The sequence below is a fragment of the Camelus bactrianus genome, chromosome 13 (genome assembly GCF_048773025.1).
Source record: "Camelus bactrianus isolate YW-2024 breed Bactrian camel chromosome 13, ASM4877302v1, whole genome shotgun sequence".
Taxonomy (NCBI): domain Eukaryota; kingdom Metazoa; phylum Chordata; class Mammalia; order Artiodactyla; family Camelidae; genus Camelus; species Camelus bactrianus.
Genome location: NC_133551.1, coordinates 46,803,416 through 46,829,992, shown reverse-complemented (window position 1 = coordinate 46,829,992; position 26,577 = coordinate 46,803,416). Strand labels below are relative to the sequence as shown.

General features: G+C 37.1%; 1 protein-coding gene across 2 annotated transcripts in view; it reads right to left on the bottom strand.

Moving 5' to 3' along the window:
• TESK2 (testis associated actin remodelling kinase 2) overlaps window positions 1-26,577 on the bottom strand; it is a 104,918-nt gene that overhangs the window by 16,633 nt on the left and 61,708 nt on the right. For both annotated transcript variants that reach the window (XM_074376563.1, XM_074376562.1), the window contains exon 4: window positions 18,830-18,878. In XM_074376563.1, the coding sequence (XP_074232664.1) occupies window positions 18,830-18,878 (49 nt within the window). The remainder of the gene's footprint in view (window positions 1-18,829; window positions 18,879-26,577) is intronic.

The following is a 26,577-nucleotide window of genomic DNA, read 5'->3' as shown; positions in this document are numbered from 1 at the left end:
CCCATACATCCCCTATAGGTTCTGATGGTACCACTCAGGCACAGACAGACACAGAAACATGCCCATACAAAGAATATTCTGAAACAGCACTAAGCAATACTTACTTCTCCCTGAGGTAACAGTCACTACACCCAGGGCTCCTGTTCTCAATTCTTGCTGATTCTAATCACAACCTTACCCAATCATAACCAGTCAGAAGAACAAGACAAAACGGTTACTCCTTTTTTTTTTTTAACTTTGAATTGTACTGATATCTGTAACCAAACAAACTTATTCATGGTTCAAAGACATATTCAGAGAGGTTCTAAAGAAAATATCAACTGTAAGAATTATTATTTCTTTTTAAAAAATCTACCCAACTAACCTGGAGCTAGGGCACTTATCCAAGACAGATAAATGTGCTGCCACCCAACTAATAGAAATCATTTGCTGCCATCTAATTAGCAGGGTTGTCCTGAGGAGGATCCATCCATCTCTCTATCCATCCATCTCTCTATCCACCCACCTACACAAACACTGAACATCCACTATGTGAAAACACAAGGATAAGTGGGCCAGTCCCTGCCATTAGTTCACAGTCTAGTAAAGATGACATATAATTAACAATTTTTTTCACACAAGACAATAACATGATCAGGTATGCTACATAGAAATATCATTCTAACAATAATATAGAAACTGTAGGGAAAGGTCAGGAATTGAGGCTGGGAGAACAGTTAGGCTTCTGGAATCATCAAGGTGACAAGTAACAAAGGCCTGAATAAGACAGTGGCAGCAATGGAAGGGAGGTTAATATCTGGAGACATCTCAGAAGTAAAACCAACATGATTTGATGTTTAATCAAAGGCAGGGAATAATTAAAAGAGATAAGATATACAACATTATGTCTAGCACAGTGCTTATTAGCTCACAGTACACAACACATTCTCCCCACTATCAGTGTCTTATCACCAGCATCCCTCCCCTGGGTCACTCCATTAGCTTTCTAACTAGCCTTCTTTTCTCCTTCTTACATCTTGAACAGACTTAGCCCTCATTCCAATCCATCTTCTTTAACACAGCCAAGATAATTCTTCTAAAATGCTAGCCTGAACCTACTCCCTTCTTAAAATTGTTCACTGATGCCCTGTTACTCTTAGGATAAAATCCACAATCCTTAGCATGGCATACAAAGCCTTTCACTCCTATTTATAAGAGTCTGACCTCTGCTTAATTGCACTCTTGTACACATTGCTGGTCCCTTCACCTGGAATACCTTTCCCCCACATAGGACTGACTAATCACCCACTGAGGATTCAGTTCCATTTCCTGGAAGCCCATATTTAGGGTTGGGAGTAAGAAAGACATTCTGTGCAAAAGGATCACAAAGAATCACAAAGATAAAGTGCATAGATTAGGAATTATTTCTTTCTTTCTTTTTGCTTGCAAAAGTATAAGTAGGGAAGAAGGGATGAAGCTGAAAAGTTAAACTGGGCAGTACAGTATGGTGGCAAAGCCCACCTACTGCAGAGTCAGACTGCCTAGGATTGAATCTCACCTCTGACTAGCTGTGTGACCCTGGGTTGGTTACTCTATTTCATTCTGTATACATTCACTATAAAATCATCTATAACATGGGAATAATAATAGAACCTAACCCATAGAGTTACAAGGATTCAACAAACTGATATGTAAAATGCTTAGAACAATGTCAAAGAAAGTTCTCAGTATATTAGTTGTTATTGCCATTATTGTTTATATTTAATATTAGTGTAGAAGTTCTGGAACACCAAGATAAAACAACTATAGCTAACTTGGCAGACCATGGGGACCACTAAAGGTTTACAGGTAAAGGTATAATATAATGTGTTAAATTTTGTCTCACAAAAAGATATGCTCAAGCCCTAACCCCTGGTACCTATAAATGTAACCTTATTTGGAAATAGGGGTTTTGCAGATGTAATCAAGTAAAGATAAGGTTCTATTGGAGTAGCGTGGACACTTAATCCAATATGATTGGTATCTTTATGAAAGGAAGGGAGCAGGCACAGACACACAAGGAGAATGTCATGTAATGATGGAGGCAAAGATTTGAGTTATGCATCTATAAGCTACGGAATGCCAAAAGAGACTAGGAGGAGGTAAGGCAGGATCTTCCCTTAGAGCCTTCACAGACAGCATCATGACCCTGCCAGTGCTTTGACTTCAGACTTCCAGGTTTCAGAACTGTGAGAGAATAGATTTCTGTCATTATAAGCCACCCACATTGTGGTGCTTTATTATGGCAGCCCTAGGAAACCAATACATGACCCAGACTACATTTTAGAAAGCTCATGGTGGTAGCAGGATAGAGGAGGATCTAGAAGGAGGTCTGGAGGGCTCTGCATCAGTCCAGATGACAGAGACCAAATGCCTGACTTAGAGTGCTATTATAGGCACAAAAAAGTGGGCTAGAGTTAGAATATGCAGAGATAGAATCTAAATGATTTAGCAACTTATTGGCAGATATGAGAACTAAGGAAAAAGAGTCAAAGGCAACTCAGAGATTCCAAATTGAGGTGTTGAGAGAACGGGAAGAGATCCTGCAATCTTATGTGCCAGAAGTAAGTCAGAATTCCATCAGAAACCAGGCATCAATGCCAAATAGCCAAATCAGTGGCTTGTCAAACCTCTGTTCTTTAGAAGGGCCCTCTGCAGAGGAGGGCCTGGTCCCCGACCTAGTTTTCACTGAAGCCCAACAATGCCATTGTGTTGGCCACTGTATGTTTGTTGGTTGGCTCCAAACACAAAGGCTAGCAGACATCCCATCCTGCTGGCTTGGTTTAAAGAAGAAAAGAAAGCTTTATTATTGCCCTGGGTAATTCCGGGACAGGCATCCCAAGAGCGCCCTGTGGGAGGCTCATGCTCCAAAGGAGCCTCCTGTTCTCAGCTCGAGGTTCCACAGCCACTAAAGTGTACAGCCACACATCTGCAAGGCCCGAGTTTGCCATGGTTCAGCCTCCACTCCAGGAAGTCCACCAGAGCCTGCCGACTCAGTCAATCAGCAGTAATGCACAGATTCAAAGAGAAAGCCCCAAAATATATTTCAGAATAATATTTTACTCTCTCTGCCTTCATATCGGCTTATCTACTGCCCAGAATATTCTTCTTCCCCTTCATAGCTTTGCTAATTCTTATTCATCCTTCTAAACCCAGCGAGAATCTCTTATTTTGGAAAGCATTTCCTGATACCCTATCCCACATTTTGTGCCACTTTAGCCCGCTGTATGTATTTCTACTATTGCCTATCACATTGTACTGTAACTGTGATGGCAGGAACCAGTTCTTTCTCAACTTTGTAAGCCCAGTATCCAGCAAAGTGAACAATAACTTGTTGAATTAACAAATGAATGATTAAGTACATTTAAATAAATGGAGGCAGGTTTTAAGTTCCCTCTTTTATTGGAAGCCCTCCCAACTCAGTCATTAATGTAATTTAAGATCAAAAAGAGAAATGTGCTTTTAGAGGAATTTTCTGATAAATACCATGCAAAACAAACACTGAATAATGCCTACTATATGGCAGATAATACAGTAGCAATGGATACAAAGCGAAATACAAAACAGTGTTTTGGCCACTCAGTGATATTTAATTCTGAGGATCCTTCGACCAGCCTATAAGCAGACTCCTTAAAGTGGTCAGAATCACATGGACTTAAAAATTATAACTAAGATCTCCTTTTTTATAGAGGATATTTCTTTTATCAGCAGCTGAAAGCCAAGTAGAAGAGGCCATAAAGGTATCTCCTCCTCTTTCCTCACACTTGCCACAGATACTTAGTATGAACCCGTTCACCACTTTAAGAACATGTTTGTTTAACGTACCTGAAGTAATATGAGTGTTTTTCCATGAATGTAAACTACTATAAACATCAAAATGACTGTTTACCCACAAGATTCAAAAAAGTATGATTAAGATTTTCCCACAGATTTTTAACTCTTACAACAAACATTTCATAATCAAAATCAAATTTGTTTAAACAAAGTAAACATTAAATGATAAATCAGTAAAACAAATATTCCCAAAGGAATAAACTAAGGTAACAATAAGACTATTTTCTTGACCCCATAAAGCTCTACTAGCAATCAATGGTCTCAGACATGATTTAAGATGAGGCCAGGGCTCCTGACTATCCATCCAGTCTGCTTTCTTATTCCAAGATCCATAACCAGTGACATGGCTACTAGGGCCATGTTTAAAAGCACTATTCCCTCCAGCTTGCTACCCCACACCTACTACAAGCCCACATTCTCCAGACTGAGACAGGAACCTCTGACATTCATGTAGTGATTGGGCTCAGAGTGAACAAAGCACTCTATTAAGGAACACAACGCACCTTGCCTCCCTCCATCAGATCTCAGGAGCAGGGGCTTGACAATGGACAAAATGAAAATGGAAACCAAAAGAAGTTAAGTTTCTAATTAAAGTGATTTGTATCAAAGGAGACTCTGTCCTCAAATGAACCAATCATTTCTTCTGTCTCTTCTGCCTATATCAACACACTACTTAGTCTCTGGGTAAGGAGGAAGTCAAGCAAAAGTTAAAGGAGGCAAACTGTAAGCTCAAGTGATGTCTTCTAGTGGAAAACAGTAAGTAGAGGGGTAGAAAGGGAGGAAAGGTTCTCAATTTGCTATGTGGAAGACAGCTTTCCAGCCCAACAGTCACTCCAAGTGAAGGCAGAAATCTCCTCTGAAGGCTAAAGGTCACATAGGTAACTAATTACTCTTAAGTTCACAGAAATTCACAAAGACTACTTGGAATTGTCAAAGGAAGGAGTGGGAACAGAGGACCCAGCCAGTTCTGGTTCTTCTGCAGAGAAAACAAATTTGAGGTCTGGTGAACACATAGATATCTACATCCTTAAGGGAAAAGGGAGAGCCTTTTATTTTCCTTGATTTTAGACCATCTTGAGAGTCAGAAGGATGTACCTCTTTAATTAAAGAAAGAGCAATGAGAAAAATCAGATGGTTAATCCTGAGTGAAGTCTAGATTTACTTTATCAACTTGTTCACAATTACCTTTCCTCTATCAGCCACTGTACTCTGGGAAGTAGCTAATGCTTGTTTAAGGCCAGTTCTCAATTCAAACAAAGCAGCTTATCTGGATATGATGTCACTTGATTTGGTTTGGGGATCCTAAATTATAAAACACTTTTCTAAACGACAAAAGCAGAGAATGACCATGGCACTGAATTCTGAAACCCTTTCCAAATAAATTCAGAAGGTCCAGGCACACGATTAACTTCATTTCATGAGTTTACTGAGAAGAGATTCAATGCCATTCCTAGGTCAGTGTCTGGCAGAATAAGCCCAAATAAATACTAGTTGAATGAATTAAATAAAGTATCCCAACCATCTATCTACATATAGAAATCCCTTTACCATTCTCCATGAGTCACTCCCAGCGGCTACCTCAGTCTTCAGAGCTTAGGTCTGAAAGGTCTTGTCCAAGGAAGGACCTTGAGATGTGGTGTGCTATCCTTGAAAGGCTCAGAGAAAGACTGAGTCTGGAGAAGGGTGTGAAGAATTCTGAGGGAAGGAGATTGTGAGAGAACTTAAAAAGAAATAAAAAGACTGAGTCTGGTCTTAAATAGTGAAGTGACTATGGCTGATTGCAGTGTTATGTTAAAACAAAGAACAAAAACCATTTCCCAGGTAACACACATACAGCTGAGAAGTATTCTAGCTGCACTCTCCAGGTTTTCCACATCTCAGTAAATGGCACCACTACCCACCTAGAAACATCATTTGATTCCTCACTTTCTTATCAAAGTCACAAGACCTTGTGTTACTATTTCTAAAACAGATCTTTAAAAATCTTCATAGATATCACTCCAGTCAACCCAACCACATCTCTCACATAATCTGTAAGTTTCTCCTTACCAGTCTCCTGCCCCCACTTCTGTCCCTTTACAATCTATTCTCCAGAGCAGCCAAAGTGCTATTTTTTCAAGTGAAAATTATATCTTATTGCTCTCCAATCTAAAAATCCTTCAATTGTTGGCTGATGTATTTAATATAAAATTCAAAATCTTTACCTTGGATTATAAGGTCCTGTAGGATCAATACTCTTTTTAGCTCTCAAATTTTTAATCCTCTTATCTTATCTTTATGAATGTCTCTTTATCTTCTTGATATTCTCAGAAAAGTACTTCTATGCCCTTATGTACAGGATAAGTTAGTTGGTATAAACATATTATATACATTGTCCTTATTTATGGATCAAGGGTATATATTTATAGGGAAAACAATGCCTAAGGGTATGGAATAACAATATAATATGATAGAATAGACCTGAAAGGCAATCCATTCTAAGTCCCATATGATACAATTGAATTCCTCCTATAATATCCTTGCCCAGGGGTCAAAATAATTCATATTAGCTTTATGAAGAGAACAAGTTAGAGAAGAGAATAACCAAGCTAAACACAACTGTCCTCCTTAACTGTGGTCAGTCAACACCCCAGCTTTCCAACATCTATGAATGTGGTCTTTAGCTTCCCAAGATTAATGTGAAGGCAGTGCCTGAAGAAAACTGCTCCTTCCTCCACCCAACCCCAATCTCTTCAATCACCTGCTACCTATTTGTTGCTAGTGGTAAACAGAACATGGTAGCAGTTCTATTGGAATTGACATATGGGTGAGAGATAATAAACAAACATTCAAATACATGAAGAATTATATGTTATGGAGTGTGTTACAATGAAAAAGTTAAGAGTACTATCAAAGAGAATAATAATCCAAGTAACAATCTAGATGATGAGAAGGTCATTAGGAAAAGCCACTATAGTAAAGCAAAAATTTAAACAAAGACTTGAAAATTAAGTGGGTAAAAGTGGGAGAAGAGCTTATCAGGTATTATTTAATCTAATTTTCAGTTTCTTTTTATATAAAATAGCAATAATAATGGCTATATCCCAGAAGATCATAAGATGAAAAAAGAAAATGCATGCAAAACACTTCACATTCCAGAGATATTAGCTATTTCTTTAATGCATATGTATGATAATAGGGAAAAAAGTTATTTTTTTAAAAAGTATCCCTGATACTGCCAAGTACAATAAATTATTGATTAAAATAAGTAAAATATTTTCTCATCCCAACCCCTTAGTTGACTTAAAGACTTACCAGGTAATATGTCTGTTGTTTTATTTGTAAGCCCAGTGCTCAGTTCTGTTATTTTTGGGTATACCAGAAAGGAACACTTCTAGTTTGACTAACCAGCTAATCTGGATAGAAAATAAATTGTTGAGCAAAGTAGTTACAGAAGAAAGGATGACTATGCAAAAGGTCTTACGACTGAACAGTGCAAGAAGCCAGTTAGAAATTATTCCATTTATGAGGCAAGAGTTTCAGCCATCATACAGGTACTAAAATGCATGAGAAACTTTACCATGCCTTTACTTTTTAGATAATGCAAGATGTTTGCTTCCTTTCCCCCGCTACTCAATCATTCAGACAGTATCTGTAAAGTGTCTTCTAAACACAAGGTACTGCTGGGGAGATTAGGAGTACACAGATGAGTAAGATACTACCCCTGCTATCATATATAATAACCAGCAACTAATTGGTTTGTTTTTTTTTTTTTTGCAACTAATTGGTTTTACAAACCACTTTCACAGTTACCTCATTTGAACCTTGCAAGATCTTGAAATATTCTTGTCATTCTTTTCTTATAAATGAGGAAATCAAGTCCAGAGAATTTAAATAACTTGTGCATGGTTATACAACTAATAATGGTGGAGTGTGGATCTGCACCTATGTCTTATGACCATGAAGCCTGGGTTCCTTCTACTCTAGAAGCTTACCCTTGTGCAGAGAAACTAAAACAAAAATAACTTTAATCCATGGGCAGAATGTGTAATAAGTACCAAAAAATTATATAACAAGATAATAACGGAAACATTTTGACCACATAAGGGAGGGGTAGGGAGGGGCAGCAGTGGCAGAGAAAGAATCAGAAAAGGTTTTATGGGGAAATAAGTGGACTTTGAGCCAAGTCTTGAAGGGCGGGAAGAGTTCTATAGAATAAAGGGAAAGAGCATATTCTGTACTGAAGAAAAAATATGAATAAGGAGGCAGGAAAACATACTGTGTTTAGTAAACAAAAACAAAAACACCAGTTTGCCTGACTTATAGAGTACTTGTTAAAGAGAAGAAGACCTAGCAGGAAAAAGGCAAGATGATGCTAGAGCATAGAGGGCCAGGAAACCAGGCTAAGAGTTTATTCTGAGTTCCAAGTTTTAACCCTAGGTGTGCATCAAAATAACCTATGGTGCTTTATTGATTTATTTTTAAATACAGACACCTGGGCCTCACTCAAGACTTCATTTAATAGGTCTTGTGTGAGATTTTGGCATCTGCACTTTCTAAAAAAAATCCTAAGCAGTTCTGGAAAGCGACTAAGGTTATAAAACTACGCTGTAATCAATGAGGAAGTCACTGAGTAGCTTTTGAGCCAGAAAATGCCACTCATAATTTATTTATTCATTCAATCAACAAATATGATAAGCAACTATCATTGTCAAGCACTGTGCAAGGAACTGATGGATGTCAATGCAAACAAAATAGGCCCTGCCCTCAAGGAATTTATAACCTAAGTACATGAGCAAACAGTGAATTAAAGTCAAGGATATATATTATTGTATTATGAGAGCATATAGAAGTATCTAACTAATCTTGGGAGGTTAGAAAAGGCTCCCCAGAGAAACTAATATCTAAGCTGAGTCCTGAAGGTTAAGTAGGAATTTGCTAGACCAATGGGAGATGGAAAGGTTGTATTCTAGGCAGAGGGAAAAGCTAGTGCAGAGCCCCAGAGGTGGAAAGGGTCACATCCCATTTGTGTAACTGAAAGAGGTTCAGTACAGCTGTAGTGTAAAAATGAGAGAACCAACAGGTCAAAGAAGAATGAGCAGTGAGGCCACAGAGATAATCAGTACCAGGATCAGATGTTTTGATTTTATCCTGAAGGCAGTGAGGAGCCATAGAAGGGTTTATACAAGGGAAAACAAACTTAGATTTGTATTAAACACTGTGGTGCATAAAGACAGACATATAGACCAATGGAATAGAATAGGAAGCCCAGAAATAAACCTCATGTATCAATGGGGAAAGGACAGTCTCTGCAACAAATGAGAAATTCAAACCAAAACCAATGAGATATCACCACACATCCATTAGGATGGCTACTATTAAAAAATAAAAACAAAATAAAAACAAAAAAACAGAAAATAGCAAGTGTTGACAAGGATGTAGAGAAATTAGAAACCTTGTGCACCATTGGTGAGATTGTAAAATGGTACAATAATTATGGAAAGCAATATGGTGGTTCCCCCAAAACAGAACTGCCATATCACCCATCAATTCCACTTCTGGGTATATATCCAAAAGAATTGGAAACAAGGTCTCAAAGAGATAATATGCACATCCATGTTCAAAGCAGCATATTCATAGTCGAGAGGCAGAAGCAACCCAAATGTCCATCAACAAATGAATGGATAAGTAAAATACTGTATATAGATATAGATATAGATATAGATATAGATATAGATATATACTTACAATGGAATATTGGTCAGGCTTTAAAAAGAAGGAAATCCTATCACATGTTACAACACAGATGAACCTTTAGGGCATTATGCTAAGTGAAATAAGCCAGTCACAAAAAGACAAATATTATGTGATTCCACTTTTCTGAGGTACTTAGAGTAGTCAAAATCATAGAAAAGGAAAATAGAATAGTGGTTACCAGGGGCTGGAGGGGGAAATGAGGAATTGTTTCTTAGGTGTAAAGTTTCAACTGTGCAAGATGAAAAAGAGCTAGAGATCTGTTGCACCACAATGTAAGCATATTTAATACTAACTATTGAACTGTACACTTAAAAAATGCTAAAATTGTTAAAAAATAGATCTGTGTTTTAAAAGGACCACTCTGGCTGGCAACATGGATAATACGGATTTAAGGTGAGGAACAAGACTGATAGGGAGACTAATTTAGATGGTTGTGGCACGAGATGATGATGGCACACATTGTAACTGACTATACTTCAAATATATATACACACACATATAAAAAAGAGAGAGATGATGATGGCAGAAAGAAGTGGAGTAAGACGAATGGATTCAAGATAATAAGGAGGGAAAATGGTCAGGACATGGTGATTGATAAAATGTAGAAAATAGGAGAGGTCAGGAATGAAGGAAAAGAAAAGCTAAGTACTATTCTAATACTTTTACAAGTTATTGATTACTTTAACAAACATTTATTAACCAGCCACTTGTGCCAAGTACTACGGAAGACTTTAGACAATTGTTCTGCCACCTTCACAGAACAGCTTCTTCTTTTTGAAGTTCACTTAAACTGGTCCTTGACACAAAGTGTCTGCTTAAAAATTGCTGAGTAGAAAACAGACACAAGCAATTACTTTGTGAAGGTGAAATGTGCTAAAATGAGTATGTTGAGGAAAGAAATGCTTATGATCCACTTTGGAAATTACTGATCTAAGAGTTTACTATCTAAGCACGCAGTGGTGACCATGATAACAAGAAGAACATAAAGAGCAGTAAACACAAAAAGTACAGATAGTGATTAGGTATGAGATGTAGGAATGCTGAAATGCCCTTCAGTAATAGGAATGCGTAAGAAGTATATTGGGAGACCACCCTCCCTCCATTGTTCTACCTGCTACAGGATCCAAAGGAACAGCTCTCAAGAGCTAACACAGATCCAATTCCTATGAATGATACCACTTACCAAGTTAAGAAAAACACACTTGTCAAAACTTCTGGTAGAAACAGGTTTAACCTAAACTCACAAAGAGCTCTATGAATTCAAATGCCACACTAGTTTCACAGTCATGGAGAGGATTAGGAGAAAGATTAGCTAGAAATCTCCTAAAGCATTTTCTAAATCCTTCTGCTGTTGTATCACTAACAACATTGTGAAAAGATTCATCAAATGACCTTGAAAGAGGCAATGCCTTTGTGGCAACCTTTTAACCGCTGGAAGCTCAAGTGCTAGAAAGGAGTTTTCATTCCATCCATTTATCCATTCACCCAACTAACATTAATTGCATGCTTTTATGTGCCAGTTACTGAAGATTCAGCAGGGAACAAAACAGTCAGCACTAAGGAGCTTAAAGTCTAGTAAATAGGATTATAGTCAGGTAGAACTTGACTCAACCCCAGCTCTACTATTTAGCTAAGAGATCTTAGATAAATTAATTTCTTTCTGAGCCTCAGATTCCTCATCTGTAAAATGGAAAAAATATCACCTCTTTCATGGGGTCGCATGCTAATTTATTTTAAAGTATAAATATGTGTGTATATATATGTGTATAAATTCACATTATATATATACAGAGAGAGAGAGAGAGAAGCTTAGCAGACTCTGGCACATTGAAATAAAAATGATTTAATTAATGGTTTTCATTATTGTTATTTGGGAAGTAATACAGCAGTTGAAAAAAATGCCTCCTTCCAAATCAACAAAATATTTTCTAGTGAAAAGGTTAATAAACAGAATTTGCACAAGGAAGGCATCATTCAGAGTACTCCTTGGAATCCCAATGCTCTGTGAAGTTATTTCCACTTGGATGTTCAATAAATATCTCAAATTTAACCTGTTCAAAACTGACCTCTTGATCATCTCCCATCTTGTACCTCCTGTAGCCTTCCTCATCTCCATCAACAGCAATTCTATCCTTCAGACGTTCAGGCCAAAAACCTCAGTTATCTTTGACTTCTTTCACCTTCTCATACCCCTCGCCCAATCCATCAGGAGAGCTTGTTTTCTCTACTTTAAAACTAGATCCAGAATCACTAGGTCCACCGCTACCACTCTGGTCCAAGTTACCATCCTCTCTCCCCATTTTTGCATAGCCTCTATTTATTGCACAGACTCTGTTGCAACAGTCTCTTAACTAGTCTTCCTGCTTTCACCCTTGCCTCCTTTTCAGTCTATTCACCACACAGTAGTCAGGGTGATCCTGTTAAAAGATAAGTCACATCATGTCATAACTCTACTCAAAAACCTCCAAAGACTTCTCAATTCATCCTGAGTAAAAGCTGAAGCTCTTACAATGGTCTATAAGACACTATGTGATCTGGCCCATGTTTCCTCTCTGACCTCCATCTACTTCTATTCTTTTTATTCTCTCTGCTGCAGCCACATACCCTCTTTGGAATTCTTCAACCACACCAGGCCCAGGCATTTCTGCCTCCATGTCTTTGCGCTTGCTCTTCCCACTGCCTAGAACACTCTTTCCCCAGATATTCACACAGCTAGTTCTATTACCTGCTTGATTTTTGCCTCTTCTGTGATACCTTCGCTATCCACATATTCAAAATTGCAAATCCCACAGCACTTGACAACATGTCTATTACAATTTGTTTTCTTGTTTAGTCTAACTTCTCTGTCTGATAACAATGGAAATTCCATGAGGGCAGAGATTATTGTTTGTTCATTATTATATTCCCAGTACCTGGAATAGTGCTGGACACATAATGGGAGCCCAGTAAATACCTTTTTGAATGAATAAATGAGCTAGAGGCAAGCTAGCAAGTCAGGGGGAAACTGTTTTAAGAATAAAGTAAACTGAATGAACTCTTCTATTATTTGTGGGGTAGACTTCCAGCTTCAAATTCTTGTTTCTCAAATGTCATAGGGAGTTACTAAAAATAAGGGCAGAAAATATATACCACAATTTATTTAGAGATTTTTTATTACTAAATGACCAAACCAAAAAATTAAATAAAAGCTACCTTTTTCAAAAGTAAAGGTGTCAACATGTATTAACAGGAATGTTTTTAGCTACTTTTACAAGTATGAGTGAAATAAACAAGCTTCTAATTGTGACAGGACTTGAGATGTAACATTACACACCATTTTTGACTTCTGGCTCTTTCCACTGGAGTTAATTCAGCTTTCTTACATACACTATGGGCCCAGCCACACAGAGTATTACTATAGGCCCTATTTAAGAGACTGAGCTACACTAGAGAACCTGGAATTTGAGGTGACTTAGAAAGTGGGAAGGAGAAGAGAGAGAAGGGCATTCCAAGTCCTGGAAGGCACACCCAAGGCCAGTATGTATAGAAGACAGCAAACAGACCTACCTAACTAAAGGGAGCAATTCATATTCTGAAATCCAATTAGAGAGAGTCTATAATCTTAAACAGAAGTTTTTAAACAGAAGCATCACATTATCAAAGTATGCTTAATGAAGATTATTTATGGAGTGGCATATCAAATTGAAACAAAGGAGGACTAGGGACAGGAAAAGTAGCCACATGCTTGAAAGACAGGATGTGGCTGCACTGCCAAAGTTAACCCAAGGCAGGCACCAGACAACTTTGCATCTGGCTCAAGGCAAATAAGGCCAGGAGAACTCTCAGTACTGGGTCACACAAACACACACACACACACACACACACAAATACAAGAAAAGCAGCAGCAGGCAAAACTAATGGCACTATCACAGCACACCAAGAAATTGGAATCAGGGTCTGGCTGCTCATTTTTATAAATAATGCATGAGTTTGGTCACTGAACCCACAGAGTTTCCTTTCATTGTAAGCTCTCTGGTTATATAAGGCTTCTTAAAAGTCTGACAAAAACCGACTCAGAAACAACACATATCAACCCACACAAACAAGGAATTTCCAAAGTAATTATTCTTTAATAAAGAAGTCATAGAGTTGGGGTGGGGGTGTGGAAATGGTCAGAAGAGGGTGAGGGCTACGTAAATTTTAAAATTCTCTTCAGCCACCTGCAGGGCCGACCATTCCCTCATGAGTGAAGAGCATTTCTTTCAGTACCAGATATCTGCCTGACTGAGGTGACTCTGCTGTAAAGAAGCCAAGCAACTGCTCTGTTTATAGCTAAGTGGTTCTCGCTGCCACAGTGGGGAAAAGAATAGTTTCTCCATGGCACAAAAGGCAAGAAAGACCCCAAATGTCCTACCCACCAAGCCATTCTTTTGTTGACTCTTGATCAGAGAGTACTGTCACTTGAGGCCCCTGCCCCACGACCTTATATCCTACTCATTCACCAAATTCCCAGTCTTCTAGGCACTAAGAGGTTCTGCACAAAGAGGTTCCCCAAACTGTTTGATTATGAGGACATTTCCCTCTTTGTGCCCTTCTCAACAAACTTTTTTTAAAAAGCATATGAGATGACGCATACTTTGTCTGGAAGCACATCTCTCTTCTCTCTTTCTTTGACACCACCTGCCCCAGCCCACCCCAGTCTCCTCTGTCTTGGATAGGGAAGAGAAAACATATAGCATGTAACTTGGTGGCAGCTACTTTTTGATTATGAATGACAATCAACCTTGGGATGAAGTTGACAATGTAAACACAGAACAAAGAGATGGAAAGAGATGGGCTCTCTGGATAACATCTATTCAAACCAACCCCTAACCTAATAAACAGCTGGATTTCCAGTTTATATGAGTCCTTTTGTTGCTTAAGGCCATTTAACTATTTTCTGTTACTTGCATCCAAATCCCTTCTAATATATCCAATAACCAGAAAACAGCTTTTGTAAATAACCCAAAATATATAAAGTTAGTCAGAAACAAATTCTACAAGTGCTACACATGCTACACATACAAGAACCTGCACTCAGCACTATGAGGTATACATAATCGAATCAGGACAGCATGTTGTAATTGAAAGAGTATAGCTTTTGGGGGAGGGTACAGCTCAGCATGAGCTTAGCATGCTTGAGGTCCTGGGTTTAAGCCCCAGCACCTCCATTAAAAAATAAATAAACAAACCTAATTACGTCCCCCTCTAAAAATAATTAAAAACAAAGAAAAGAAAAGAAAAGAAAAGAAAAGAAAAGAAAAGAAAAGAAAAGAGTATAGCTTTGATGTCAGATGAACGTGGATCCAAAGCCTACTTTGGGGAAGTCACTTAATTTCTCCAGGCCTTAGTTTTCTCATTTATAAAATGGAGCAAATAGGACTACAGAATTGTGAGAATTGTAACATATAAAGCACCAAGCATAGCACTTAGCCCACAGTGGGTGTTTGATACCTGGTAGTTATAATTTTTAAAATGAGAGAAAGTCTCTACCCTCAAGTAGAGGAGAAAAGACAAATAACTATGATGTGCTGATTGGTATAATTATATGGTTTGGGAAATTGCAATGAAGGTTCCAATTCTTCACCCCTTACTGAATGAATGCCCTTTGACATGTAACTTTGCAGTATGCTCCCAGTATAGAATCAGGCATGTGACTTGCTTTGTCCAATGGGATGTTGGCCACACAAACTTGAACATAGGCAGAATAATGAAAAGCACTTTCACAAATGCGCTGGCATACTTTCGCTAGTCTGGTATCATCTTAGAAAGGACATGCCTAGGTTAGCCCACTGGTCCCAGAAAAGGATGAGAAACAGCTGGAGCAAAGTGCCCCAGCAAAGCCCAGCCTACAGCAGACTACCAGCTGACCTGCAAATGCATGAGTGAGCACAAGTGAGATCAGCAGAACTGCCCAACTGGGCCTAGCTCAGCTTAGCTGAACCAGCAGAGGTATGAAAAATGTTTATTGTTGTATGGTTTTGTGGTTGGATAATACATAGCAATAACCCAACTGACCATAGGGTTATATTTTCTGTCTTTAAAAACCAAAGACTTCCACTTCCTTGATACTCATGACTAAATGAAAGACAAGGTCAGGTTTTCTGAGTCAAAGACATATTAATGAAAAAATAGAGACATACTTATGGAGCATTCCTGTTCAACACAATATGGATTCTTAATTCAACTCATTAAACTTGAAAGATTCTGCCTGATCTTTTATCAAACTGCTTTCTCTTTAACAAATATTCATTTGCTTAAAAACTTAGAAGTCTGTTCCTTACCACAGGTAGTTAAAAAAACACATCTAAACAACAAGGTCCTACTATACAGCACAGTGAACTATGTTCAGTAAGTTGCAATAATCTAGAATGAAAAAGAATGTATATAACTGAATCACTATGCAGTACACCAGAAACTAACACAACATTGCAAATCAACTATACTTCAATTAAAGAAAAACCACACCTAAGTAATTGTTCCAAGTTCAATTAATGTCTACAATTACAATGAAGACTTATGGAAATGGCTGAAGCCCAGAAAAGTCTAGACCACTACTGCATAGGAGAAAAATTCTTCCTGATAATATCAATACTTTACAGGTATAAATAAGAGCTATGATTGACTATTGCAATTACTGATAAACTGTTTTAAGGTAAGTAAGAACTACGGTGGAGGGCAGGCATTCCACCAGTCAAGAAATATTTACTAAAAATCACCCAAGTTTCAAGCAGTGTGCTTGATGTTATTAGTAATTTATTTCTATGACCTTTAGTGAAACTAATAGCTGTGCTGTCAAGTGAAATTATAAGGCAGTCTCCAGATATCTATGCCATGATGGCCTTTGCTGATCCCCTTCTGAAAACAAGCAAGAACACTTAGATATTTGGGCCTCTCAACCATCAGCCTATTAACATCATAGTAAAGATTATTAATATCATAAGCTATATCAATATCTCATTAATGAGACTGGAAATATACTCACAAAGCCCTTACTGTATGTTGTATATGGCTATAAACAAATAAGCAACAGAAAATGTTATTTAAGTGCAACATGGCCAAGAGAATGCTGCATTACGATCATTCATTTCTGCCATTTCTACTACACCCACTTCTAAATTTTTTTTTTAACCCACTTCTAAATTTGAGACATGGTTACAGATTTTCAAGTATGTTCTTCTTTGTCAGCAAAACCAACTGAACTTCCAATGAACTTGCATTTCAGAAAACAATGATATAAACAGGGAATGCAACAAATACTTTTACAAGCGTTTATTGGTTTATTAGTGTCAGAGCTCTGGTGGATAGAAGGCTGGCGAGGAGAGAATTTTGTCTTTGAAGAATTTATAGACTCAGTTCTAAGAAAAGAAATACACAGAAAATGTTTCTTGATCCAGGATGCTGGTTACGGGTGTGTTCATTTGTGAAAACCTAGTGAGGTGTACACTTTTCATATCTGTGCTTCTCTGCTATGTCATACTTTGTAAAAGTTTTTTAAAAATTTAATGACAGTAACAGCAGTACAGAACTAACTACCAAATGAAAAATATTGACAATTCAAGGAGTTCAGGAGGGACTAGTCACTGTTAATAAAAGCTGTAACAATTAAAATGTATTAAGCAATTACTATATGCCACGCACTGTGTTAAACAAGCATTTTACATTTTATCCTCACAATATCACTGTAAAGTCATCATCTTATCAACAGCATTTGCCACAATTACATAATTATTCCTTCCGCCTTGAAACCCCTTCCTTTCTATTCCAGGCCAACACACTTCTGGTTTTCTTCCTATCTCACTAGCCATTCCTTTTCAACCTGCCCTTCCCCCAAGACTCCCATTTTTTTTTTTTAAGGTTTTTAAAAAATGTTTTATTTATTTATCGTCATATTATTTAATTATTTTATTTTGGAAGGGTTGGGGGAGATAACCAAGTTTATTTATTTTTAAAGGCGATACTGGGGATTGAACCCAGGACCTCATGCATGCTAAGAACAAGCTCCACTACTTAAGCTACACTCTCCCCTCCCCCAGACTTTTAAAACTGAAATACTTTAGGGCTTAGCTATAGTCCTCTTCTCTATCTAGACTTCCCAGGATAGGTACTGTTGTTGTTGTGGTTGTGGTTGTTATTGTTGCTACTATTATTATTCCCGTTTTACAAATGAAAACATTGCTGATAGAAAGATTCAAACCTAGGCAATCAATACTTCAGAACCCATGCTCTTAACCACCTCACTAACCCACTTTCTTTGGCCTTCCATGTAAGAAGCACGACATAGCTACATACATTCCACATTCTGGTACCCTCAGTAATTGAGAAAAAAGGCACACAGGTCCCTCCTTGATAAGATATTAAGGACTAATACCAGCTACCAAGCCAACAGGAAACCAATGCTCTTGCAAATTCTGTTGAACAATTTTCCTTCCTAAATTTGTTCACTTTGTATTTTGGTACTTACTTCTCAAGGAGAAAAGTGAAAACATTCTAGAGCATAGATTCTCAAATCTAGATGCTCATTAGAATAATCTGAGGAGCTTTTAAGAATACATACGTGCCCTACAAAGAACTACTAGACCTAGAATATTCCAGGGATCTGTTTCTAAGAAGCACCCAAGCAAATTCTGAAGCTGGTAACCCAGTACCTGAATTTGGGAAGCCTTAGTTCTAGAGAGGATTATCTGGTCCTCAGAGGCTGAGTAATGACTAACACCTATTTACCCACCTAGAAGAGGCTAAAAATGTAATGAGAAGAGATATAAACTGACTCCAAGGAGTAGATTTCTCCAATCAGGAAACTGGAGCAGCAACAGTGGAATTTTAGATCAGGATACCACACACTTCTGGGTAGTCTGGAAATCTGTGGAATTTTAGATCAGGATACCACACACTTCTGGGTAGTCTGGGAATTTGTTGCCATGATAAAGTCTGCAGTCAAGTGATGCCATCCTTTAGCTTAGCAGGGGGTCATCCAAGTAGCAAGAACCAATATATATTTGAGCACTCATTCCCAGAGTACTCACCAAGTGTTATTAGGGAATCCAAGACTATTAAGAGATATGGCCTTCGTCTCCAGGCTACAGAAGAAAGTATTGTTAACAGTGCCACTTTTGCATAAACATACATGCACACATAATTTGCGTACATATGTGAGGAAGAATTACATAAATCCTAAAACTAAGGCAAAGAAGTTACTTCAACACACTTATTGAAGTCTCACCTCTGTAAGTGCATGCAATTGTCCTTGATGTACACATACACCCATGAACCTACAAAACAAACAAAAAAAAGTTTTTTTTAAACAAGTGAAAAGGACATGAACATAACTAGTGTAGTTGCCCATGCATTAGAAACAATCCAATACTTGTGAAGTCTACTGGGTTCCTGTATAACACTGTAGCCTCTCAAACTTTGATACCACTTTTGTAAATTTCTAAGTTTATCATGAAACATCTGGTTGTGGCAAGACTTTGTGGTAAAAAGCAATGGTGGAAGAGGGAGAGCAGCAAGCCTGATAAGCAAACAGCAGGGTATAATGGAACAAGCACCAAACTGGAAGCAAAGAAACTTAATGCTGGATTTAGCTCTGCCATTATCTGACTACATGCTCACAAAAAGGTCATTAATCCTATGGGACTCAGTTTCCTCATCTAGAAAGTACGTGGGCTGGACCACCCAATCTGAAGGTCTGTAATTTACAAACAACAAACTGAGGTTGGGAGCACCCACATTTGCTGGATGACAAACGGCTAACTTCCCTAACAAAAAAAGAACTATTCTAAATATGTAATTTAAAAAAGAACTGAATAGGAAAATAAGCAAAAGGTATGAATAGAATTCACAGAAAAATAAGTAAAAGGGCTAATAATATCAAAATGTGCTCTAATTCCCTCATAATTAGGGAAGTGTATACTAAAACAAGGAGATCTTACTTTTTAAATCTATCAGTAAACAAACATTAAGAATGATAATGCCAAATGTTGTCCAAAAGGTAAGGAAATTAGGAACAGGAAACACTGCTGAGTTCTTGGCACAACATTTTCAAAGGATAATTAATTGATCATATCTAGCAAAAAATTTAATTGCCTCAATAATTACACTTCTAGGAATTTATCTTATAAATATACTCAGTTTGGGTGAGCAACTTCATGTAAATAGACATCTATTTCACCAGTGTATGTCAATCTAAATACCCACCAATAAAAGACTGGTTAAATATTGTATGATCCATAGGTTGGAATACTATATAGCTATTAAAAAGAATCTTTATGTACTGATATGGGAAGATACCTAAACTATACTGTTAAATGAAAACATCAAGCTATAAAATCCTGTAAAAAAAAAGCTGTAAAAAAATTGTGTATATTAATAGAAAATGTCTAGAAGTATTAGTAATAAATGGTACTGAGAGGGTAAAGGGTGGTTTTTATTTTTTAGGGCACTTTTTTTTGAAGGTTTTATTTTTTCACACTTATACTTGAAGTTTTTTCAACCAACAGGCTATATTTATATATATAAAATTTTTTTAAATAAAATAAATTGTTATGACTGACAATGACCACAAAGTGAGAGAAGATAAATGACGTAAAGCCAGTGGCACTCAGGGCTTGGGGTGTCAAGAAGGAAACTTCATGAACAATACCAGGGGGAGGAGGGCATAGCTCAATGGTAGAGTACGCACTTAGCATGCACAAGGTCCTGGGTTCAATCACCAGTACTTCCATTTTAAATAAATAAATAAATAAGCCTAATTACACCCCCCCCCAAAAAAAAACAATCCCCACAAGCTTCAAGTAATTCTAGTTTAGAAGGGCAAGGGAAAAGGAAGAGACTGACTACAAGTGAGAATGAAGGCAGAGCAGTGACAGAGCTGGAAAGGACCATAAAGTTCCATGAAGGCAGAGTCTGGGTCACAGTCTTCCCTGTGCTCACAGCACCTAACAGTGCCTCGAAAAGAATATGCTCACTCAGTAAATAATTGTTGAACTTAAGCAACTGAGTGAGGTTAGCTTCAGTGTCACAGCCGAGCTTTAAAGACATACTGCTTCAATCAAAATTACTAATGTGAAAATTTCAGAGTTTCTCCAAGAAGTGATTTCTGGACTACAGGTTTTCTCTAAGTACATCCAGAGACATGGTGGGGACTGCAGAAAAGAAAGAACCCAAGGGAATATCTAGGTAATACTGAAAATAGGATGCAGGCTCCAGTGACTAGCTGAAACTTACTTTGGGCTTAGGAATAAACAGGAAGCAAAATAGAGTAGTTAAAAGAGCTCTGCAACATGGCTGACCTAGAGATTATCATAATAAGGGAAGTAAATCAGAGAGAAAAAGACAAACATCGTATGATATCACTTACATGTGCAATTTTAAAAAATGATACAAATGAATTTATTTACAAAACAGAGACTCACAGACACAGAAAAGAAATTTATGGGACAAATTAGGCTTGGAATTAGCATATACATATTACTATATATAAAAATAAATAACAAAGTCCTGTAAAGCACAGGGAACTACATTCAATATCTTGTAATAATCTATAATGAAAAAGAATATATATATATATATATATATATATATATATATATATATATATATATATATATATATAAAACTGAATCACTATGCTGTATACCAGAAACTAACACAACATTGTAAATCAACTACACTTCAATAAAAAATTATGTTAAATAAAAAAATTTTTAAAGAGCTCTGAAGTTAGAGAGTGTGGGTTCAAATACCACCTCCACTCTTTACTGGGCAAGCATTAGTTTCCTTCTCAGTAAAATAGGATAATAGTATCCGTAACATAAGGTCATTGGAAAGACTGAATGAAATAATGAATATAAAGTTCACAGCACAGTTACTAGTATACAGTAAGAGTTTTTTAAAAAATAAGCAATTTTCATAATTATAACTTAGAAGTGGGCCAGGTAAGAATCTAATTTGGTCACAGGTGCCTGGGCAGAAGCTGGTGTCTATGTATGCCTACTCTCCCTACCATTCCCCAACTGTTCTCTCTACCTCCACTCCCTGCTTTGTGAAAGTGGGACATTTAACCCATTCATCTGTCAGTTTCTTTGCTATGAAATTCACTACCTAATATGGAAGACAGTGAGGGGAGGGATGTGGGATAGGTAAGTTTAATGAATAATGAGCATAAGTAACACAGGGTGCTGAAAGACAATCTGGAATGCTGGATGTTTCTGGCCAGCATGGCACAGCGTCTATAAGCTATGCAGACAGAGCATCTGAGAGTTTCAGTTAGTATCAGAAACTAGTTTGGTAAGAGAGGAAGCTATACTAGAGCAGAATAATTCTGGGCAAGATAAATGAGAAAACAGTCGATCTGAGGGAGCTGCCGTTGTAGAGGTATCTTTAAAAAAAAGTGTCACTCTTCTCTAAGTGTTTGTACAACTCCCCAGTCACTGGAATTATGAGAATCAGTATGTCGTTCATTTATTAAACAACTATATTGAGTGGCCACTATGTGTAAGGCATTAGGGACAGGAGAATGAATAAAACAAAGTCCCTGCTTTCCCAGAGCTTTCATTCTAGGAGCGATTTGGTTGGAAAGCAATTGTAATAAAAAGTTAAGTGGGTATTTTGCAGAATGTGGTTAAATTGTATGCATAAATAGCTGTTTCTAGTGAGTCTCTTCTAGAAAGGATGCTTCTCTGAGATTAAATGGTATTCCTACCAAAGGATAATTCTATTCTCATCCCCACCATAACAAAAAAGTAAAGTAAAATACAGTAAGCTACATTTCTTCCTTCATTACAGCTTTCTAAACTACAATGGGCATTAGCAGGGGTTAATAACTGCAGCTTACTACTTTTTTTTAAATAAAGTTTTATTGGAACACAGCCATGGTATTGTCTATAGCTTCTTTTGTGCTACAACAGCAGAGGTGAATAGTTGTGACAGAGACTGTATGACTTGTGAAGACTAAAATATTTACTATTAGTCCTTTACAGAAAAAATTTGCTGACCCTTGCACTAGAGCATAAAGATCTATCCATATCTACCTAGGGGAACTTAAGCAAGTTACTTAATCTTTATAAATCTCAATTTCCTTATCCAAAAAAATGGACCTGAAAATAACACTAAATAAATAAAGGATTGTTAGGATTAAATGGGATGTTTCAGGTATAGTGTTTAGCAATGTCTAGCCCATGATCAAATAAAGGTTAGTGGTTTTTATTCCATTATTATTAACAATTCTAAATTATATCATCCCTTAGATGGCTATTAGGGTTACCTTTTCAAAACAGAAAATATGTCATTTCCTTCTTTATAAACCTTCAATGGCTCCCTTCTCCTCATAGAATAATGTAAAAATTCCTTACCACAGCATTTAAAACTTTCCATGATCTGTTCCAACTAATCTTTGGAAGCTCACACTTTCTCATGAGCCTTATTCTTCACCCATCTCTCCCTCTCCTCTGGTTCTGTCCTACAAATAAACTTACATTTATCCATCTTAAAAAACATGCATCCCTTGCCCCTCTCCCTAAAACATGATTCTAATTCATTCTTTTCATTTGTTATCAAACTTTGAGGGTAGGTTACTACTGCGATCTACATTTCCTTAACTTTCATTCATTCCTACACTCTTTATAACCTACCTTCTTCCCACATCACTCTTGTAACTTGCCTTACTTTGGAAGATTCAGAGTTTTACTTACCTCTGGCTTTCTAGTACCTAGTATAGTATCTTGCACACAGCAAGCAAGCTCTCAGTAAAGATTTGTTGAAAGATATAAATGATTTTTATGACCTATTAAGTTCAAGCTCCTCCCTGAGTTGGAAGACTTCATTTATGTACTGAAAACTATCCTTTCAGGATCAGCTAACATTTCATCTTCTCAACAATGATCTCCTCAATGATGCCCTCAATTAACATTAATCCTTTCTCTCTCCTCCCACCCCCTAGTACCATTAGAACCCTCCTTTGAAAGAGTGCTTATTAGCATAAGTGAAGTGATCCAGGGTCTGGAGTCAAACTGCTTGAATATGAATCCTGGCTCTGACACTTAACTGATGACCTCTCATGTATTTCAGTTTCTTTACATGTAAAATGGGAACATTAATATTACCTAGCCTATATGGTTATTCTGAAGATAAAATGAGATAACTTGGGCTCCTGGAATACAATAAGCACTAGAAAATTCTTCTTTTCTTTAAAAAAATTTTTTTTCAGGGGGGAGGGAATTTGTTTTGTTTGTTTGTTTGTTTGTTGTTTTTAAAGGAAGTACTGGGGATTGAACTCTACCACTCTACCACTGAGCTATATCCTCCCTACCCCTGCAAATTCTTTTTTTAAACTTTCTAAAGGCTTCTCCAGACTGGACTGTAAGAAAGGTTTTTAAGAGTACAGGTCTCATCTCATTTATTTCTTATATGTAATGCCTGACACACAATGCTTTGCACATAAGATGCTAAACAAACATTTCTTGAATGAAAAACCAATAATCACCAAATTAATTTCACAATGGAAACTCACTTTATAAGAAAGAACATTTAGAAGCAAGTATATGGCTGGGAAGCCAAGCGGTATTTATTTTATTTAATCAAATATTTATATAGAAGCTAGACAATAGGATTCTACTATCAAAACAATGGCACATTTTAAAGTTATGGGTCTCCTAGAAGCTGAAAGTACTTGGTTTCTGCGTGATATATACCCTTGCTTCCCTTCTCCCCAGGCCCAACATCACTATGACTACATCATCCACAGAGATGTCAGAGACACCTTCAGGCAGGCACTGGCTTCATGTGACAGTCCTCCCCACCCACTACTCACATCACCACATCACAGTGGTATCGCACAATTCTACCTCTATGTGAAACTTTTCTGCCAGATCTTCTCAACCTCATTTCCTTTCCACCACCAGCACATTCAAAATGGTGTCACAGAGCTGGCAAGCTGAGACAAGCGTTAGATCTACATTGGAAGAAGAGCTTGAACAGAGCTAATCATTCCAGTTGCTATAAAAAGAATATACTTTAAAAGGGAAGTATTACTCATCCTTAACAGGGAAGTGATACATGCCTACAAAAGCATTTAATATCAACAGTAAGTTTTCACTGAAAATTTTATTGCTACTTTTGTCAAAATCTAAGCCGTGGCTGCAGCCTCAAATATTTTGGGGGATGAGACAGAATCTAAAAAAAATTATATTCTGAATGATTCTTATTCTCCATTTACCACCACCCAAAATCACACTAGCTAGAATTACTTAGCTCAGGAAGAAAGAATTTTTTTTTAATTTTTAGATCTTTTTATTGAAGTGTAGTTCATTTACAATGTTAGTTTCAGGTGTACAGCAAAGCGATTCAGTTATACATATACATACATATATATACATATATTTTCAGATTATTTTCCACTGTAGCTCATAAGAAATTGAATATAGTTCCCTGTGGTATACAGTGGGTCCTTATTGTTTATCTGTTTTATATATAGTAGCATGTATCTGTTAATTCCAAACTCTTAATTTATCCCTCCCCCTACGTTCCACTTTGGTAATCACAGTTTGTTTTCTACGTCTGTGAGTCTATTTCTGGTTTATAAATAAAATTTGTGGCTTTTTTTTTGGTTCCACATATGAGTGATATCATATGATATTTGCCTTTCTCTGTCTAACTTACTTTAGTTAATATGATAATCTCTAGGTCCATCCACGTTGCTGCAAATGGCATTATTTCATTCTTTTTTAAGGCTAAGTAATATTCGTATATACATACCACACCTTCTTTATCCATTCATCTGTTGATAGATATTCAGGTTGCTTCCATGTCTTGGCTATTGTAATTAGTGCTGCTGTGAACATTGGGGTGCATGTGTCTTTTTGAATTTAGCTTGCTCCAGCTAAATGCCAGGGGTGGGATTGTTGAATCATATGGTAAATCTATTTTTAGTTTTTTAAGAGACCTCCATACTGTCCTCCATAGTGGCTGTACCAATTTACATTCCCACCAACAGTGTAGGAGGGTTCCTTTTTCTCCACACCCTCTCCAGCATTTATTATTTGTAGACTTTTTAATGATGGTCATTCTGACTGGTGTGAGGTATTGCCTCATTGTAGTTTTGATTTGCATTTCTCTAACAATTAGTGATGCTGAGCATCTTTTCATGTGCCTGTTGGCCATCTGGATGTCTTCTTTGGAGAAATGTCTATTTAAGGACTTCTGTCCATTTTTTGATTGGGTTGTTTGTTTTTTTGATATTAAGCTATGTGAGCTGTTTGTATATTTTGGAAATTAAGCCCTTGTCAGTTGTATCATTTGCAAATATTTTCTCCCATTCTGTAGGCTGTCTTTTCATTTCGTTCATGGTTTCCTTTGCTATGCAAAAGCTTTTAAGTTTAATTAGGTGCCATGAGGTGGGGGAAGCTCAGTGGCAGAGTGTGTGCCTAGCATGCATCAAGGTCTCGGGTTCAATCCCCAGTACCTCCACTAAACACAAATAAATAAATAATTAGGTCCCATTTATTTATTTTTGCCTTTATTTCCATTAATCTAGGAGATGGATGAAAAAATATTGCTGCAATTTATGTCAGAGAGTATTCTGACTCTGTTTTCCTTTAGGAGTTTCATAGTATCCAGCCTACATTTAGGTATTTAATCCATTTTGAGTTTATTTTTGTATATAGTGTTAATGTTCTAATTTCATTCTTTTACATGTAGCTGTCCAGTTTTTCCAGCACCACTTATTGAAGAGACTGTCTTCTCTCCATTGTATATTCTTGCCTCCTTTGTTGTAGATTAACTGACCATAAGTGAATGGGTTCATTTCTGGATTGTCTATCCTGTTCCATTGATCTGTGTGTCTGTTTTTGTGCCAGTACCATACTCTTTTAATTACTGAAACTTTGTAGTATAGTCTGAAGTCAGGGAGTGTGATTCCTCTAGCTCTGTTTTACTTTCTCAAGATTGTTTTGGCTATTCAGGATCTTTTGT